At 36.1% G+C, this 20,813-nt stretch overlaps 1 protein-coding gene across 2 annotated transcripts in view; it reads left to right on the top strand.

Annotated features, from left to right (window-relative positions):
* The window catches only part of DCDC1 (doublecortin domain containing 1), a 491,420-nt gene that overhangs the window by 442,551 nt on the left and 28,056 nt on the right, over nucleotides 1–20,813 (top strand). For both annotated transcript variants that reach the window (XM_047878425.1, XM_047878424.1), the window contains exons 30-35: nucleotides 1,289–1,459; nucleotides 8,613–8,798; nucleotides 10,648–10,851; nucleotides 12,203–12,404; nucleotides 15,557–15,709; nucleotides 16,427–16,528. In XM_047878425.1, the coding sequence (XP_047734381.1) occupies nucleotides 1,289–1,459; nucleotides 8,613–8,798; nucleotides 10,648–10,851; nucleotides 12,203–12,404; nucleotides 15,557–15,709; nucleotides 16,427–16,528 (1,018 nt within the window). The remainder of the gene's footprint in view (nucleotides 1–1,288; nucleotides 1,460–8,612; nucleotides 8,799–10,647; nucleotides 10,852–12,202; nucleotides 12,405–15,556; nucleotides 15,710–16,426; nucleotides 16,529–20,813) is intronic.

The following is a 20,813-nucleotide window of genomic DNA, read 5'->3' as shown; positions in this document are numbered from 1 at the left end:
CTTAAGGTAACTTGTATTACTTTTCAAGATTTTTTCCTTTGCTGATATTTTGTTTTTATTTCTTGAAGCAATCAGTTTGTGAGAAAATATTAAAGTTCATGTGAAATAACAAAAATGAGGCACACTAGGCTAATGTTACTAGACCCCCCCACTCTCTGTTCCTTGAAATACAGTCTTCGTTTTCCAGGCCTCTGAGGGATGCTCTATTGTCTGACCTATTAAATCAGTTCTTAAGACCCATTTATTTTCCTCTTTACTATCAATCTCTCCTTGGTAAAGTAAGTGCTATTCATTACAAAGTTCCTTGAGGTGTCGTGATATGTTTAGTTGGAACTAATCTACTGGCTTAAATTCTCTAAAACTGAAACTACTCATTTCTTTACTTATGCTTGAGCCAAGTTTTATAATTAGAATAAACATGCTGTTTCTGTTACATATAATACTGACTGTACTCATATTTAAAAAAAAAACTCTTCTTGATAACCAGTAAAACATAAATTAAAATAGCAACCAGGTACTATTTTTCATGTATTGAACTGATGATGTTTGAGCAAGAATGTGAGGAAAACAGGCCATTTCTTATACTATTGGTGTAAGTGTAAACTAGAATAACCTTTCTAGAAAGCATTTGGATATGATAAAACTTTATATGACATACCATAATATTTTAAAATGACCTTGTTATCAACACTTGTACTTGAGTTTGTTCTAAAGAATTTATCATGTATTTACATAAAAATCTATGATTGTTGATTGTTCTTTTGCCTATAATAAGGAAAATCTGAGAAGCAATCTACATGTTTAACTATTGGGGATTGGTAAAATAAAACATCACTGAGATTAAATAGTATATATATCCTTTAAAAATATTAGGAAAAGGCTCATGGAATTGAAAAAAAAAAAAAAGCCCGGCGTGGAGCCCAATGCAGGGCTTGAAATCATGACCTTGAGATCAAGACCCGAACTGAGATCAAGAGTTGGACACTTAACTGACTGAGCTATTGAGGTGCCCCATGGAATATTTTTTAAGTTAAAAAAAAAAAACTAATGCAATTACCAAATTGTGTGCATTTTGTGATTTCATTTTTGTAAATCAAAGAATGCATATTTATAAATGTAAAAAAGTTGTGTATATAATTATCAAATATTAATATGATTATTACTATGTAGTAGAATTGAATAATTATCTATACTTTTTGAATTCATGCGATGAAGTATTTGACATCTATAAATAAATTGTAAACTCTCCTGTCTGCTTGACTCCATATTTTATCCTTTTTTTCCCCAGCAATATAAACCTTATAACAATGGGACTTCCAATCAAAAGTGGAATTACATGGAAAATATCAAAGCTTTCATGGCCTTTCATAGCACTGCACTTGATAAGGAAATCACAGCAGCAAATTATGCTGGTATTTGTACATCCTCTGTGATTAAAGAGGAAAACATTGATCAACCAGTAAGTGGTTCTTTTCTACTAAGGATAAAAGGAAAACAGGAGAAAATGGACAATTTAATAAAGCCAGAACTTTTTTTTCCCCTAGAAAACCTTATATTCAGACAAATTAAACACTGATTTGTGAATGAAATCATTTAGACTCTGTGATTCTGGTTAGGAAACAATGAAGAAATATTTGTATTACCCACTGCTTATATTGTTTCAATGGCTCCCTATCATTACCACCATCTTTCGTCCATGATCAGTTCACCAGAACGCTCACACATACTCCCACAGCTGTGCCTGCCACACTAGATGTCACTCCACTCCAGAAAGCATATTAAAATGTGAATGATTGTAAGTGACTTTAACTATATTGCATTATACCAAGCATAGGTCTAAGTGTGAATACCTATACTCTATGTTCTAAGGAAGTGATTCTTCAGATTTGGTCCTATAATTTTTATTAGTAAGGAATTGCTGCATACTTTACAAATACCTGAGGTATTTGTGGGTCAGTATATCAAGCTTATTGATAAACATTGGCCTGCAGAAGTCTCAAAATGCACACTGCAAGATTCTCCAAGATCCTCTTTACTCTGCTTCTCAGACATCTATAAATAGCTGCCTCTTCTCCTTCACCCAGAATTCCCTGGCTCTGCTAAATAATTTACATTTGTCCAAATTTACCATACCATTCTGCTTGTCTTTGGTTTTGACTATGCTATCCTCCCAGCAACACTTTTCTCCTTTGTGAACTCATACCAGGTGGCAAATATGCTGTCAGAGACTACCAAGATCATCTTCAAAGGAATCAAGTCAACTTGAAAAGGCTCCCAGTCCAAAGACAAAACAATTTAAGCATCAATGTGTTGCATTGACATACATCAGATGTCTACTGAATGTGGCAGATTGACATACATCGGACATGTTTAAATCCATGTATTTGTACTGATAAGAATAACAATAATTCATTGATCACAATTAGATGATGCTTAGGAACAATTAGTTACTTTGACAACTAGGAAATAAAGAATCAAGCATTTATTTTTTTCCTTCCTTTATGAACTATATGTTAGGATAACAAAATAGTAGATGAGAAGTTTCACTCCATAGGAATTCATTGCCAGCTAAGAAATGAGTAAGGTATGAAAAAATTGGAATGTCGCTGTGTTGTGAACTTTGATATAGTAATTGACCTAAGCAATGATTATCAGTAGCTAATAGTATTACAGAGACACAACAGGTAACACGTACCCCTTGATGGAAGTATTTAGTACCACTTATGAAGTGTTCCTCCCCACAAAAATGTAACTGGAATTTAATCAAGTCTTTCATTCTAATAATTGACTAGAAACAAAGGAAATAGAGGAACTTGGTAAAAGACACAAAGACCATGTAGTCGTCAAAATCCCAACTGACAAAAAATAAACAACAAATAAATTACAATAAAAGAAAAGAGAGAAAGAGATATAGCAGGAACATGGAGGTTAAAAGAAATTTAGGAGGTATATAAACCAGTTATAATGTATTGACCTGATTTTGATTCTATTTCAAACAAATTTGTAAGAGGAGAGAGATGACTATAGAAATTTGAATACCGACTAAATATTTTCTTATATTAAGATACTATCATTGTTAGTTTTAGATGTGATATTATAGTTATGATAAAAGAATTTTTATCTTTTAGAAATATATACTGAAATATTTAAGAATGAAATGATATAATGCCTGGGATTTACTTCAAAGTCATCCAGGTAGGAGTGGGTGGGGTGCAGAGGGAACAAGATTGGTAGTTATTGATAATTGTTGAAGCTGGGTGAAGGGTAGAGGGTGGCTTATCATACATTGGTGTATGATTGAAATTTTCCAGTGATTATGCAACTCGTGTTTTTATTAAAAGAGACAGGAAAGGAAGAACTGTTCAGCTGGTGGGAAGGGAAAGGGGAGAGTAATTACAGAGATAGATGGTGGGGTTGAAGTTGAGTTTTAAAGGGTGGTGGCATGAAAGGTGGGAGGGATAGTGGAACAGTGGCTGTGGGTTGAGGTCTCAGTGAACATCTTGGTGTTCTGCTAAAGAAAAGTTTAACACTTTTAAGTACCAGAATTTTCTACTTGACCATTTTGTTTAGAAATATTTTAAAAACTATGTTACGTACTTTTCCTTAACCAGAACAGGCAGAACACCACTTAACCAAGTCAGGGCCATCAATATGCTAGTTCCAGTGCCATACATCAGATAGTTGGCACATGGGTTTTACTTTGAACTCCTCCTAAAATCACACATGCAACTTGCTTTCTCCAAAATAATTCTTGAAGGCCATTTGCTGTCTTTCTTGCTAAAAAAGAGTGCAGCTTAGAAGATAATAGCATGATTCCAACTATCTTTCTATAGAGATGGTTCTACACATTATATTCATTTATTTCCATCTAAGCAGGAATGTTTTAATTTTCTGCCTTTAAGCAATGTGTAAAATGGCTCTTTTTTGCAAAATGAGTTCTTTAAGCAGAAACTCAAACGGCCTTCTAAGGTCATTTTTTAGACTTGAACAGCTTCCACTTTCAATGGCTTCATCAATAACTTCTTGTTTTAGCACCAATCACAGCACTCTTATTTCATCACCAGTAAACTCAATTTCCTAGTCCACACAATCCAATTATTATTTAAGTTTATCTAGTGGCCATCTTCTGACTTTGGGATATTTTCCCTACAGACCTTTAAAACTTGGTTGGATTTTAGTGAATCTAGACAAAATTTAGATTATTTTTGCTAACTTTTATTAATATCCAGATAGTAATTAGGGAAGCTGAGTATGGGTTCATGGGAGTTCACGATACTGTGCTGTTTTGTATGATTGAAATATTTTATAATAAAAAAAAAGTAAAGAAGGGAGTCCTAGAGTTTAAGCCTCAATGATTATAAAACTATTGCCTTTCTTTTAACCATATAATCAAGATGTTCTTTTATTTACATTAACCAAAATACAACTTCCCATTTTCTAACAATGATTTACTCCAAAAGATCATAATTTTCCTTTCCCAAAAGTTAAATGATAGCCTATCTATTAGAAGTTAATATGATTAATCTGAAGAGTGCAATAATATATCAATTCTGGGATTCACAGATTAAAAACTTCTCCTGGGCCTGGGAGAAATTTACTCATACAAAGTCTCTAAGCCAGTCGTTAGTTCTTAATCTTTTTGGAGATACGGATTTTGAGCATTTCATGAAAATTATGCATATTCTTTTCCCCAAAAATGCACATATGTACACAACCACCTTTCATATAAGTTTCAGGGAATTTATAGACTCCCCCTGAAATCCATTTGGGATGTAGGGTAAGAACTCCTTTTCTAGACCTCATTCTAATGGATAGCTTAGAAAAAGAAAATGAATATGAAGTAACTATTACATGCTTGATCACTACTGTATGTTACATACTGATCAATCTTAGTGATTTTCACATGTTGTCTCATTTAAATAATAAATATGATGAAGACACTGAATAATTTATTCACAATCACATTGCCTACTATGTATATAGTAACAGTCATTATTGATCAGACTAACCCCATGTAATAGACCATATGTCTATAAGGCCAAATGAATAGATCAAGTTAGTCATTTCAATAAATCAAGGAAATTTTATAGAGAAAAGAATTAGTCAAATCAATTGCCTGGTATTCTGCACAGAATACCAGTAGCTGACTTACTGAACTTTTAAACTCTGTTTAAGTTCTACAGGCATACCAAATGTATTGTACTTTTCTTTCCATCAGCAGTTTCCAAGCAGTATTAAGTGTAAATGAATTAATGAAAAACAGTTTACATTGTGTATATGTACCATTGCCAAAATAGAACAACTCAGATATCATCAAACCTGTAGCACCACAGTGATGGGGATGGATGTTTTAATGAATGAAAAATATATTTTCTGGATACTTCCAATGGGCTTCTTTAGTATAAGAAAGAAAATTATTGGCATACAATTCATCATGAAATCCTTGCTTTTCTATAGAGATGGTTCTACACATAATATTCATTTATTTCCGTCTAAGCAGGAATGTTTTAATTTTCTGCCTTTAAGCAATGTGTAGAAAAATGGAAGTTGTAGGTACATACAGAGAAATCCATAGTAGAATTTAAGAATTACATCTTCAAAAGTATCATTTAAAGTTTGGCTTTGAATTGAGTTAACTCTACGTACTTAAAGGGAGTATTTCTTTTTTTTTTTTTTTTTTTTTTTAAATTTTTTTTTCAACGTTTTTTATTTATTTTGGGACAGAGAGAGACAGAGCATGAACGGGGGAGGGGCAGAGAGAGAGGGAGACACAGAATCGGAAACAGGCTCCAGGCTCTGAGCCATCAGGCCAGAGCCCGACGCGGGGCTCGAACTCACGGACCGCGAGATCGTGACCTGGCTGAAGTCGGACGCTTAACCGACTGCGCCACCCAGGCGCCCCAAAGGGAGTATTTCAAGTAGTATGACAAAGGCAAAAAGAGCCAAGAACTTGGAGTCAGGAGTCAGTTTTACATTTCAGTTCTGCCATGTACTACTTAAGTATCCTTGGATGAAAACTTCCCTCTCTCAGCTTTTGTTTTCTTATCTGTAAGTTGATTGAGAATGGTATTAACTCTGGCTGTACTTAACTTTTAGCCTTGTGTGGACCAAAGCAAATTAGAGAGTCTATATAAAAGTACTTTAAAATTTTATTATGGAGATTTTCATACATATTCAAAAATATAATAGTGTAATAAATCCTCATATATTTATCATCCAAATTCAACTGTTATCAAGGTTTTTCAATATTTACAAACCCCAGACATGATACCATTTCACCTTCAACTTAAGCACACCTCTAAAATATTGGAAAATTTTCATACCTAATTATGCCATTATCACACCTAACAAAATTAATAATACATTTTGGCTATCAAGTACCCTGTTCTTAATCAAATTTCCTAGGTTCTCCTAAAAAAATTATTCTTATTGTTGCTTGGTCTGAGTCAGGATTGAAACAAGGTCCTTGTATGACCTTTGGTTGTAGAATCTAGAATTTTCCTATAGGATACCTCCTATTTGGATATGACTGTTTACTTCTGTGGCATTTTTATATTTGTTTCTGTAGCCCCCATGATTCCTGTAAAAGTAATTTAATGCTAAAGTTGTAATTAGATTTATGTTCAATATTTTTTGACAAGAATTGTCATGGACTTTACTGTATATTTCATATTGACCATTTATGCAAGGGTACAATTTCTGGATTTTCCATTTTTAGTGATAATGGGTATCAGTGGGCATGATCACAACCGAATCTCACATTTAACAAATCTCCCAATGACTTTGCATCTAGTGTCACTCTTTGGTGATCTTTGCTTAAATCGGTTATTAGGAGTTTCCAAAGCGTCAATATTAGGGGCGCCTGGGTGTCTCAATCGAGCGTCTGGCTCTTGATTTTGGCTCCAATCATGATCCCAGGGTCATGGCATCAAGCCCCGCATTGACCTCAACACTGAGCGTGGAGCCTGCTTAAGATTCCACCCCTCCCCACTTCCCCTCTCCCTTGCTCCATGCTCTCTCTCTCAAAATAAAAGGGGTGTTAGTTTTGTTTAATTCTGTCATTTTCCCAACATTTATTAGCTGAACTTTTTATTTTATTTTATTTTTTTAATGTTTATTTTTAAGAAAGAGAAAGAATATGAGTGGGGAAGGGGCAGAGAGAGAGGGGGGGAGACACAGAATCCGAAGCAGGCTTCAGGTTCTGAGCTGTCAGCACAGAGCCCTACATGGGGCTTGAATTCACAACTGTGAGATCATGACCTGAGCTGTCAGCCGGCCGCTTAACCATCTGAGCCACCCAGGCGCCCCTGTTAGCTAAATTTTTAATGTAGGGAAGAATTTCAGCGAGGTTCATCCTCTTCAACTAGGTATTTGACTACCCAAAAATATAGTTTGTAAGTGTTGGTGGAATAAATGTTTATTCTTTCTATCTGACTTCTCTATTGTGGTATAATAAACAACCTGAAAACTTAGTGGCTTAAACTAAGAACGATTTTTTTTTTCGCTCTGTTGGCCAATAATTTGGGCTGAGCTCAGTGGAGCAGCTCTGCTGGTCTTGCCCAAAGTCACTAATGTGACCCTAATATGTAGTCATCTCGTGGTACATTAGTAGGTTGGTGGTTCTATGGGGACTGGGTGGTTAACAATGGTCTCCCTCACATATCTGGAGGTTAGCAGGCAGTTAGCTGGGGTTCTTCATTCTCCTCAAGGCTTCTTAAGTAGGCTAGCTCAAGTGTGTTCATATTGTGGTCTCAGGGTTCCAGTGGCAGCCAAAAGAGAACCAGCTCCAATGTGCAAACACTTCCTAGGCATCTGCTTGCATCATCGCATTTACTGATACATTGACCAAAGCAAGTCACACAGAGTTGCTCAGATTCAAGGAAAAGACAAAAAGAGAAACATTTCTTGACTAGAAGAGAAGCAAAATCACATTTCAGAAGGACATGCAGACCAGGATGGGGAGGTTTTATTGTGGCCATGTTTGCAAATAATCTGCCACACTTTCTAATGGCCAGTTGTCAGAGTTATCAATTGGTGACAGTTTACTTCCAGTGGACTCCAATAAGCTGCAATTTTGTTTTTACGTGTTTGTTGTTTTTTAATTGTTATATTTACTTATATCTTTAGCATCATTATGAGCTCATGGGACTTTTAAACATATCTAAAGTGTTCTTTTTGTTGTTCCCCAATTGTCCTAGGTTGGGCCAGTGGAGGCTTCTTCATGTCGGTTCTTGTGTCTTTTTAACATGACTCCTTTACTCTTGGATGGCTTCTTTTCTTTCCAGGCACTACAGGACATCACTTGCTTATCTTATATATTTCTTGCCCCACATCTGGAACTGGCCATTTCTCCATGAAACCCTGATTCTTGGCATAAGTTATACTCATTGATGTTGAATTGTCATTGCCTCTAGTCTTTTTCAGTCAATAGAATTTAGAAATATGTCTCTTAGTATAATTATTGGGGAGCAAAATCATTCATTCATGTTGAGATTTCAAATATAGCATTTGGGGATCATATAAATGCTTTATTCATATTGTAAAGTATTCTACAAAAATGCTATAATAATTTAGATGCCCCTACATAAAAACATCTCTGTTCCTTTTTTTAGGGATACTATTATCTCTCACCCACTGGAAAGAGGAAAATTGTGCTCTGCTTGGCGTGTGGACGATCCATGAGAGCAGAGAAGGGGCTGAAGCAGTCGCTTCCAGGGCTGCCATTCCTCTGTGCCTCTGGCTCCAAGACCCAGAAGCCCTTCTCACGAGGGCCTTTCAAGGTCATCAGTGTGGCAAAGGTGTGTAACGACCTGAGCTCTGCTAATACATGTATGGCATCACTTTGGAAACTTTGACGCATTCATTATCTGCCTTGCACTCAAGTTCATCTCCACTCATCCAATTCATCTTCCTCTGATGCACCTTTACCATTCCACCTGCATTGATTTCCTTTTCCCCATTGTAATTTAAAATACATTGTCTATTAATAGTTCGATACACTCTTTGAAGTTAATTGGGCACTTCTGCGGCTTTAATCATCTACTGACACCTTCCACTGCTCTCTGTGTTGCTTTTAAATGAGGAAGTAACTGCAAATCTTTACTTAGCAGAGCAGCTTTTTTGTCTATATTCACAGGGAAAACTTTTTACTAGTATGGAACATTTCAGGGGGAATTTGACATGTTGTTAATGATTGTTCAGGTTGGATGCCTGAATTCATGCATCCATGTCTAATACTATTTATAGCTTGTGGAGAAAAAAAAATCTCTGCCACTTTCCTGTGATCTTAATTTAAAATGGCACCATTTAAAAAGTCCCCTCCTTCAAGTTTAGAGTAAGATGTGCTAAGGGGAACTTACACACCTATATAAAAAGAAGCAATTCCTAAGAGAAGACTTCTAACTTGGGTGTGCTCTCTGGGGATTGCCAGGTCCATTTCCAGATATCTTTCCTCTTTCCCCTAAACCAGATACACAGTGCAGGGTGGAGGGGACATGAAGAGTTGCAATAAACATTAAGTGCAACAGTAACTCTGATGGAGAAAAGAAGTCCTCTGGGGAAGTCTGAAGGCATTTGGCTTTGCTTTAATGATGGTGGGGTTAAGGGGGTGGTGGTGAGCTGATTGGAAAGAATCCCCAATGTTACAGCATCTCAAACAGAATTTTTCCCTCAAAACAGCATCCTGAGTAGGGTTTGAAAGAGAAAGGTGAAGTGTGATATTCACCACCCTCATTATGGTGTTATGGGAAATCAAATAGCTATGTTCTGGGTTAGGAGATCATAGGCAACCCACTGCAAAGCAGAACACTGCTTTTCGGCCTTGCAGAGAAAACAGCGGGTGGGTATCTAGTTAAGGTTGGGTCCTGCCTGTGCTCATGAATTCCTTAGACCATGTTACTATGGAATATCTTATCTTGTTCTCCACCCTGCTTTCTGCATCTGCTCTTTTGTAGTCTTGGGTTCTGCATGCTTTCTATAAGTTCTTATTGCCACGTAGCTCGCTGCACAACGTTTCCTGGAATGTATGCTTAGTACATATGGAAGCTTGAGAGCCACTCAGGAAGACTTCCCTTAGCCTCCCTCTTACCTCTCTTGACTTGTGGAGTGTTGACTAATCCTTTCTGCCCTTCTTGTCTTTGCTGCAATAAGCCAAAAGCCGAAACTACACATGTGGCTAAGACTGCACTCATTCCCCTCCCCCTTCTTTAGTCTGCCACCACGGGATGGGATCATCCTCAAGTTAAAGACCAAGAGGATATCTGTAGTGCCAGCATCCCATCACTTCAACCCCAGGCTTTCTCTGGTCCTGGCATCCTTCTTCCCCAGCTCCTGTCAGGAGAAGGCAAAATAGAAAACAGGAGAAGCCCAGAAACACAAACCAGAGGCCTAAAGTCACCTAAGGACTCCATGACAGGGCTGGGAAGAGAACTGAATTCTGACTCAATGTTCTTCCCACTGTGATATCCAAGACCTATAGCATATGGAGTAAGCATTTCAAAACTTAGATACCACACACATGTATATGCAGATATTTATTAAATTAAGAGATTGAAATATACCAAAGTAACAGAAACTAAAAGAAAAAGCTTGAGTAAACCTCTGTTTTGTTTTGTTTCGTTTTGTTTTGTTTTGTTTTGTTTTAATCAGGCTGATTTATCTTCTTATGAGGCTGAAAAAACGCTAAGTTATTATGAAGAACGTCTATTATCTTTACGGATGAAGACCTGCACACAAGTTGTATCTCATGGTGGTCTAGCAGCTATGCACCAGAAGGCAGTGAAAATAATTGCATACAAAAATGGAGATGGATATCGAAATGGAAAGTTAATTGTGGCTGAAACATTCCCCACAGTAAGTGGCTATCACTTAAATGTTTCTTGCATCCTCAGAGGTAATGATAATAGTGATTCTTCTGACAAGAAGAAAGCAATGGGATTGAATGATAAATGTCCCTGGCCAGTTTCACTAATTTAAGCTGATGAGATCAAGATCTCGGTTTTCTTAAAGATATTCTTTTTTATTGTACTTCTCTGGATACAGACTCAGAAAAATGAGAAATCAGAATATGGTTTTTAGACTGGGTCCAGAGCAAAGATGTACAAAAGCAGGTCCAGAGCAAAGATGTACAAAGATGTACAAAAGCTACCAGAGTTTCTTCACTCTTGTGATAGACAGAATTCCTTTGTTTGTTTGCTTGTTTGTTTGTTTTTTGCCTTCCTTCCCATTCTACCTTCAAATTGTATGTTATTTGAATTTGCTAAGAGACACTACCTCATTTATCATTTGGAAAAAAATGAGCACTTATTTGTTGACAGCTTATTTCACTTCATTCTCAAATTGGAGAAGCAAGAGTTGTGTTAAGAAGGAATATGTGGTTACTGTCATAGAGGCTCCTCCTTATAGTCACGGGAAGGAGGGAGAGTTCAAAAGGCCCAAACCCAGCTTTGTCCTTCCATTGCTTGGTGATTATCTTGTCTATATATTCTGGGCAGTGCCTTTAACAGCATATTTTACAAGCAATGTTAAATATGATATGGAGTTACCCTGGAGACCTCCTTGCAAACACACAAGTACATACCTACTCATTCACTCACCTTTTTGGTTGAATACAAGTGGCTTTTTTATTAAGATATTGTTCAACAAACCAAGCAAGTCACAAAAGTTAGCAACTTCAATATTCACCCTGAGCTCCACAGCTGTATCCTGTAGTTTTGGGCAAAAATGTTAACCTTTCAGCCTGTTTTCCTATCCACAAAATGGAAGTAACAACATGTTTCAGTTTGGGTTTGAAAGTCAACTACTCATTTATTTTAAAGCAGTTCATCAATGTGAAGTGTTACTATTTTATACCTTATAAAGCAACAAAATTGAAAGTGGATCTCTAAGGTGAACACTTCTTAGAAAATAAATACTCTGATGATAAAATATATTAACTGATTCATGATTAAATGTATCAGCTGCTGTGTTAAATTTTTGGAGCTAATTTTCACAGCTTGAGTAAGGACTAATTTTGTGAGGTTATATCAGACAATCTAATATAAAAAATTATCTCTTCTCAAAGATCAAATCAGTAGTTATTCACCTTTCCATTTCCCCAAATTAAAGGATTTCCTCAAATTTCTAAAATAAGAAGCTCTTCACAATTATTCCCAGCTCTATCCCTTTTTTCTCTAATCATTTCCTTATATTCTTTGCTATTAAGCTTCTTACAGAATGTACGGAGCAACTTGGTCTTGCCAGAGCAGCATCCAAAGTTTATACCAAAGATGGAACCACAGTCCTTTCCTTACGTGACTTGGTTTTATGGGCTCTGGATGAATCTTTCATCCAGAGAAACACTGAGGAACCAAAGAAAGAGGCAGCCTCTGTTGGGACAAAAGAAGCAACTATTAAAAGTATGAAAGGTTGGTTATATTATACAAATCAGGATTTAGCTGATTCTCCCTATTTTTGTCGTAAAAGAGTTAAATGTGGTTCTTTGATTCAGTCAGCCCTTCTACAATTACAAAAGCACAGAAAGCTACTCTCATGTGAGGTTCTCATATTGCTTTTACCTTGAAGAATAACAAGAAACATTTTTTACAAGAATATCAATTTGGTGTCAGCACCAAAACAGTCAATAAATTGCCTCAAATTTATAAAATATGTTTGACAGTTTAGCTACTTTATGAGCAGCTTTGTTATTAAATTTGAAACCAGAACCGACTAGAGACCACTTAAGAAAGTGGGGTTTGATCAGTGCAAGAGGTGTTGCCCACCAGCTGCCCTAACCTGCCCCTGCCCATCTCCACGGCTTCTCTAAACTCCCAGAAGCTCCAGTGAAAGCACCTGTATTGCAGCTCCTAGCACATTGTGTTATAATCATCTGTTTACATCTTTGTGTGTCTCATTTAACTATGTACAACTTGAGGACAGGGACAAACTATGTCCCCAGCAACAGTTTGCTAAATGAAAATGAGTCTTGCTCACAGTGATTCACCAGAGTAATCTCAGTTTTCCATTGTTATACTGAAAGTCATCATTTAAAGCTTAAGAACTTGGGTTTTGGAGTCAGAATACCAGGATTCAGATTCTAGATCTGTCACTTGCTAGCTGAATGATCTTGGGCAAGTTGTTTAAACTCTTGTACCTCAGTTGCCTCATTTTACAAATTTTACACTGATAGTCATGTAAATGTATACTCATTTGGTCTCATAGGTATGAATATGTATTCGTAAGAGTATATATGAATAGGAATTTATATATAAATGTGTATGTCACTTAGAATAGTGCCTGGTTGATGTTGACTAAACATCCAGTGAATAGTAGCTATCATTATTGTATATAGGATTGAGTAGGAAAAACCCACTTTTCCTCCTGTGTGTCTCTTTATTCTCACATTCTTATCACATTCACACTTCTGACACCTGATGTGTGGTTCCCCCCCCCCCCACCAAGCAATTCTGTAACACCAGCTGGATGTCCTATAATTTAAGTCAATTCTGCCACTATCTACCTAGATAGTATCAGATCCCACAGGTTAAGAGCTTAGTCCCACAGACTGCGCCCCCACCACCTCTCACTTCAGATATTCAGACCTGTGTTTCTGATCAATTGGCTTAAATTGGAAATTCCCATGTTTAAATATTCCTTCAGTTTGATTAATTTGCTAGAGCAGCTCACAGGACTCAAGGAAATGTGTACATACTGTCTACTGGTTTATTATGAAAGGATGTGATAAAGGATACAGATAAGCATCCAGGTGGAAGAGATGAATAAGATAAGGTATGTGGGAAGGAGCCCGGAACTTCCATGTTCTCTCTAAGCCTGCCACTCCTCTCTTACCAGCTCCATGTGTTTACCAACCCAGAAAGTCTCCAAATCTTGTACTTTTGGCATTTTTATGGAGAATTCATCATGTAGGCATAATTGTCCACTAATTCCATTTCCAGCCTCTCTTCCCTCTTTCGGGAATGAGAGTGGGGTGGAAAATTCCAAGGTTCTAATCATGGCTTGGTCTTTCTGGTGACCAGCCTTCATCCAAGAGTCTGTCATTAGAAAACAAGATACTGCTATCATCCAAGAAATTCCAAAGGATTTAGGAGCTCTGCATCAGGAACCAGGATCAAAGACAAAAAGAATCACTTAGAAAATTACAAGAAATTTAGAAGCTCTCTGCCAGGAACTTGTGGCAAAGATCAGTATATATTTTTTTCTATTATTTCATAATGATATTATTTGTCCTGTTTTCTAATGAGTTTTTAAAATTAATTATGTGACCTTTTAATGCCTAGATGATCATTAAAGCATTTAGTTTGGCCTTTACTTGGCATGTAGATATCTGATCTCTAGGTTCTGGCATATTATAATCTCAAAGGCTCTTCTTTTAATTTTGTATTTAAATTAAGTCCAGAAGTAATGTTATTCATGCTGGACTACTAAAGGGTGTGGCCATCCCTTCCCCTCTGTATTCTAGAGGTTATCCTTGAGCAAGCTGGTCTATTAATAGGCTGCCCCCTTTAATTGAATTGTGGCTTATGTTATGCCATCAGTTTGTGTTGAGGAACTTTAAAAAAAACAGGCATCAGTCAAAAACTCAGTATCATGTTTATTATGGAGATGGTGGTTATGGGCACAGGTTCTGGAGATATATGGCCTGGTTTCTAATCCTGGCTCTGCTGCTACCTATCCATGTGACTAAACCTCAGTTACATTGTAAAAAAAGGAATGGACCTACCCCAGAGTATCATTCTGAGAATTACATGTGATAATGTATGCAGAGGTCTTAGTGGCATGCCCAGCATGTTAGAAGTTCTGAATATTGTTCATTTCTATTGTAGGACACTGTTTGTTCTCTCACAAATAACCCCTTTAGGAAAACCCTGAAATAAATTTATCTCAGATCTCAGGAACCAGGAAAGTTGTATCTTCTGAAGAATTTATGACTCTGTGTGGGCCATATGAACCTTGATATTGTGTTTTCCTCTTTGCTTGGGCCACTGGAATGCTCAGAAGCCAAACTGTGCTTTACCTCTAGCAAATGGAAACACTGTGATTTTCATATCCATTTAATAATAAAAATATTATCTAGCATTTTTTGGATACTTGTCCAATTAATTAGACTGAACACTATTTATTCTAAGTGCTTTCCTCTTTTATTTTTCCTTTTAATCTTCCTAACAGCAGAATGAGATAGATACTATTATTCATTTGAAAGATGAGGACACTGAAGCATTTTATCTCTGGATTTAGCCTAGAAAGGCTTTCCCCCTTTCCTTAGTTTTCTTATATTTTTATTTTATTCCTTTTAAGAGTAGCTATTTTGGTTAGCCACCTCAGATTTATGTCACAACTAGGTAAAGTGTAAAAAAGGAATCTAAAAATATATTTACAATCAGAGTAGTTTAAATTTGATTGCATATGAAGTTTCTGGTCAAATTTATGTGTTTGCATCTGGTTAGGTATTGCCTATTTAAATCAAGTCATTAATAAGAAAGGAAATCTTTTGAATAAACAAATGAACTTAGGAGGCAAATTTATCCATTGTGCAGTGGTAAATGTGTCATTTGTTTCCTAGAAAACCCAAGAACAAAACAGAAAACCACATTATTTCCAAAGTCTGTGACATCTGATAGTTTGGATGGTGTAGATAAGTCTTTGCTCACCCTCATCCTCAGAAATCCCATTGCCATCTGGGTATCTTGTGGTGAACCATTTCTATCTCCAAATGGTAAGTTTTTTGTTTTTGCTTGCTTTCAAGCAAGTGTATAAAAGAAAGAGAAATAAATTTTATGTCACCATAAGAAAAGAATTAAATGTGTACAATGTCAACATAATAACATCACATTTATGCACAGAACAGGAGGTCCATCAATTAACACGTGCACAAGGATAGCTATTCTCCTTTATTTGCACAGTCGCCTGTTTTTTCTTACTGGAATGGAGTATTCTGCATGGAAAAATGTCTAATTTAGTTGATAAAGAGATCCTTGGTCTATAAGACTGAGAATAATGGTATACATTAGAAAATAACAAATGAGTTTAATTCACACTGAAGACGACCTGTCTGCACATTTTCATTTTTAAGAATTGCACCCTTTAGGCAGTAGGTGGATGTTTAAAAAATGAATGGTTCCAAGCAAGGCTTTCATCACCTCCAAATAGTTTGTGGAGGTGGAAAATGAAATATGGCTATTGCATATGGTAAATCTATGTAATAAAACAGCACGGTTCTTCTTTTTTTTCCCCCCTCTCCATTCCATAAAGAAATGCCTTAAGCCCTGTCATCTTTCAAATGAGGTTTCTTTTAATGACCCTTACCTTTTAATTACTTATTTCTAATTGAATCTATTTCTTGCAGCAGAAAGTTCTTTATAAATTATTGGCTTGCATGATAAATTACTGTTGATAACACAATGCAGGATAAAATATCATGTATTTTTTCTAGCTTTGCAGAAAGTAGAAAAATTAGAAAAACAGAACTGGCTAAGAAAGGACAAAATTTTGGCTGATCTAGACACCATGAAACACAAAATGAGACAGTTAAAAGGTCAGTATGAACTAAATCAAGTATTACTGTGTTTATTTCTAAATGTAACCCCAATTTACTGGTAGTTTTTTCCTACTATTAGATACCAGATGTTTAACTGAGTACCATAAATATTGTGCCACAAAAGTCACTTGAGCCAGTCTAAAACCTAATAATGTATCTTCTAGTACTGATTGTTTATTTGTAATCTTTATATTAAAATGAATATCACATGAATTATAGGCAAATTTTTTAAATTAGGAGACTGTCTGGGTCATATAACCCCTATGGTGGGATTGAAACAGTTGCTGAACTGACATTTTGTGGGCTTTGAAATTAGGTCTTAAACAAAACTTTCTGTCTATTCTTTGGGAATTACTGGGGACAAAGTGTTTTGTTTTTTGTTGTTGTTTTGTATGTTTGTTTTTTTCAATAATTTGAGTGAGGAAATACTAAATTCTTCAAAGGTCAATGTCACTATCTCAGAAGGGTTTCTTTTTTCTTGTTAGGCAGCACAAAATATGCTATTCATAGTCAAAGTAATCAATTGGCAATGTTTGTTCTCCTCTTTCATTCTCTTTGTCAATGAATCTTAGGTTCTGGACCTTATACTATTCCTAGCACTTGAGATATCATATGGTTCTTTGGAGAGAATTAGTGTATTGTGGACTTTAGTCTGGAAAGGAATACATTTCAGGCTCCGTAATTTCTATAACAGGATTTCAACTCCTAAGGATGTGCACTGTGTATTGTTGAAAGCATGTGAATTTTATTTCGATAAGCAACGCAGCTACTTGTAAATGCACAAGACGGAGCTCTGGCTTGAGATGACTACTATTCAGTTCTTACCAAAAGAATTATTGGGTCTAAATGAAAAGCCTCTATTATGACTGATAACCTCTACTGCTTCAACTACTAGTCATTTTCACTTGAATATCCCATAAGTGTGTCCAAAACTAAAGTTATCATGTTACCACCACTCCAATTACTACCACTTCATTTCTTCGAGCAGTGGATGCCACCACCATCTGCCCAGGTGTTCCATCTTAGAAACCTGGGAGTCATCCTTGGCATCTCCCCCTCTCTGACTTTCTCCAAGCAAGTATCAGTAAGTCTGGTGGCTTCTAATCTATTAAATTTATCTCAAATGAATTCTGTCTTAATCCCCAACCGTATTATCTAAATTCAAGCTATTGTCATCTATTCTTTGGATTACTGGAACAGCTTTGTAACTTGTCTCCCTGCTTCCAGTCTTGACAGTAGTTTCTATTCTATGCTAATGACGAAGTTCTGAATCTGGAGTGATCAGGCAAAAATACAAAGGTGTCATGGTGCTCCAGGCATAAAACCTTTCAAAGCTCCTTATTATCTTTAGGACGATGAAACTCCTTAGTGTCGCCTTGCACCATCTGGTTCTGTGTGAGTTTCTCTCTTTCCTTGTGCACTCCACTCCACCAGTTGGACTGTTTTTCAGTCCTCCAGATGTATCAGGCACTTTCTTAACTCTGGGCTTGTGGAACAATTTAGTTTCTTCTGCCTCAAGTTTCTCTCTCTCTTGTCCTCTTGGATTGCTTGAACTCATTATATACTTTTCAGCTTACTCGTTCTTCCTAAAAGCCTTCCTTTTCCATGTCAGGAATAATGTGGTTTATCACACCTTGAACTTCCCCTATGATAATTGTTATCACATTAATATTATTACCTGGTCATGTGACTGTCTTCCCTATGATACATTATAAATTCTACACCCTTCCTGTTTGCTCTGTGAATAGTTGTAGAATGACTGAATTAAAGAATGGTTGGAATTTCAACCATTCACTCCACTGAGTTTTCTAAGGTCTATTCCTATATCAAATTAAATCAATAAAAAGCAACATACTAAAAATAGCACCTGGCAGAGCTGCCTTTACTGTATGCTGATTTTATATCATGTCTTCAGCTTTTATTATAATTAAGTACTAAAAAAGCGTTTAAAGTTCAGTTGGTATCATCTACAATATCATTCTTGACAATAGTCTGTTTGGTCAGATGGTGTCCATTATGGAGGAATCCATTAATGAAATTTCTCTTAGAATTTAGTGCTAAGATAAATCTTGTCTCTACTGACAAACTGTTATACTTTCTGCTATTAAATGTAAATTCAATGCATACTTATAAAATACCTACTCTGAGGACAGGCTTTTCTTTTTTTTTTTTTTTTTTTTAATTTTTTTTTTCAACGTTTATTTATTTTTGGGACAGAGAGAGACAGAGCATGAACGGGGGAGGGGCAGAGAGAGAGGGAGACACAGAATCGGAAACAGGCTCCAGGCTCTGAGCCATCAGCCCAGAGCCTGACATGGGGCTCGAACTCACGGACCGCGAGATCGTGACCTGGCTGAAGTCGGACGCTTAACCGACTGCGCCACCCAGGCGCCCCGAGGACAGGCTTTTCTAGTTGTTGGGCTTAGGAAGATAAATAAGAACAAGTCAAAGTTCAGTTAACTGCAGTCCCTGTTGGATAATGAGCTTCTTGAGGATTGGATGAAAGAGGAGGTATGAGAGGTATAAATAGTGGCTAAGTAGATTATTTTCCATTATTATAGCCATTGGTAAATGCGACACATGTTTATTAAGCATATGCTGTGTATAAACTGACTTTACATTTCATTTATAAGTATGGTCATTGCTAATATTAATCACGATGCTAGTAATAACTTTGTAGGGTTTTTATGATTAAGTAACAGATGTCGAGTATTTACTGCATGCATAGCACATAATAAATACTCAATAAGTATTAGAATAAAGGTTCCTGTGAAGGCAGCCCATTTTCTGACTTGGGGTCTTAAAAACTGATCAATGAAACTAAGAAAAGGCAGATTAGGCCAAAGTATCATCTTTGTTACATATAAAGACAATAATGGAGAATTTATTTAGTGTGAGAGCTAAATGGATTTGCCAACTAAAACCTCAAATGAGGTTGACTTACCCTCCCAGCCATAGATAATGCTGAAACAGTGTGGGCCTCTAATCAGGGGAGGGGTATGGGGGATCTGTACAGGTGAGATTTATAGTCTGAAAGAACAGCAAAGCACTCATGTTTTGTAGTTTTCCCCACTAATTGTTAGCTATTATCATTACTTTCCCCATATATCATATGAAATAAAATAGGATATATAGGAAATGTAATAAGAAAATAAAAATAATTTAATCAATACATTTTGCCTGGTTTCAATTTGTATTCTTACCTACATAAATAATAGTTTGTTATGAACATCTTTTCCCGAACCAAAACCTTTTGTGATGAATTTATGTCTCTATGAAAATTACAGTGCAAATGCATTAGTTTTTTTTTAGAGACCATTAGAAGCAAGTTGACAAAAAACAAATAATGCATAATGGTTTTTGCTCTTTTCCTACATTCAAATCCTGGCTCTTAAGAGTGTAAATGATAAACTATTGCTGAGCTCTCTTTAGTTGAGCAAAGTTTTAGTGTTCAAAAGGCACTATAAATAAAATACTTATGTATCATAAATTAATGTTGTTTCCACTTTATGAATAGAGTAGGCTAAAAACTATATTTGCGTAAATTTGTGTTATGTATTTTTCTCGTACCACTGTGGTCTTCTCCAAATCATGTAACCTAATGGCATTGCCACTGTAATTCATTGGCTGACTGCTTCAATTATATTTTCTCCACATCCATAAATTGCATAGAATGCTTATTGGGTACATAGAATTCTGATTTCTCTGAAAAGTCATTGCTGCCGTTTATTTTTATTGCTGGATCTGTTTCCACAAACTTGAGCTTACAAGAACACAAATGCTTTATTCTCTGCAAATACTAAATTATTTTCAAAGAGTTTTGTTTATGGTCATGGTCTGAGAATCTGCACATTAAGACTCCCTTGGCAACAAAATTAAAACCCAACTTTGTGTTAGAATTTCTATTATTTTATCCACCTAAATGTTACTTTCTCAGATAAGCCTTCTCTGGCAGTTGAGACTAAGCACTGAGCTTAGTGTTATATACTTTTATATAAATGCACTTCTCTGGTGCAGCACAGTTGCAATCAATTATTGGTATAATCATTTCCTTGATATCAGCCTTACCCACCAAACTTGAGACAGGACTAAATCTTGAGCATGTTTGTATTTGCATTATCTAGTGCAAAGCCTGACTGATAGCTAGTGTTCAACATAAGTTTCTAGAAAGAACATGCAAGAGGAAGCATTATTTGTACTTAAAAAGTTTAGAGACCAGTATAAGACTCAGTATGAGTTTATCTTCAACATAGAAAAAGAAAACGATTTGATAATTAGGATT

Source organism: Prionailurus viverrinus, chromosome D1 (assembly GCF_022837055.1).
Source record: "Prionailurus viverrinus isolate Anna chromosome D1, UM_Priviv_1.0, whole genome shotgun sequence".
NCBI lineage: Eukaryota > Metazoa > Chordata > Mammalia > Carnivora > Felidae > Prionailurus > Prionailurus viverrinus.
Note: the sequence above shows the minus strand (reverse complement) of the source record. Positions and strands in the feature narration are given on the sequence as shown.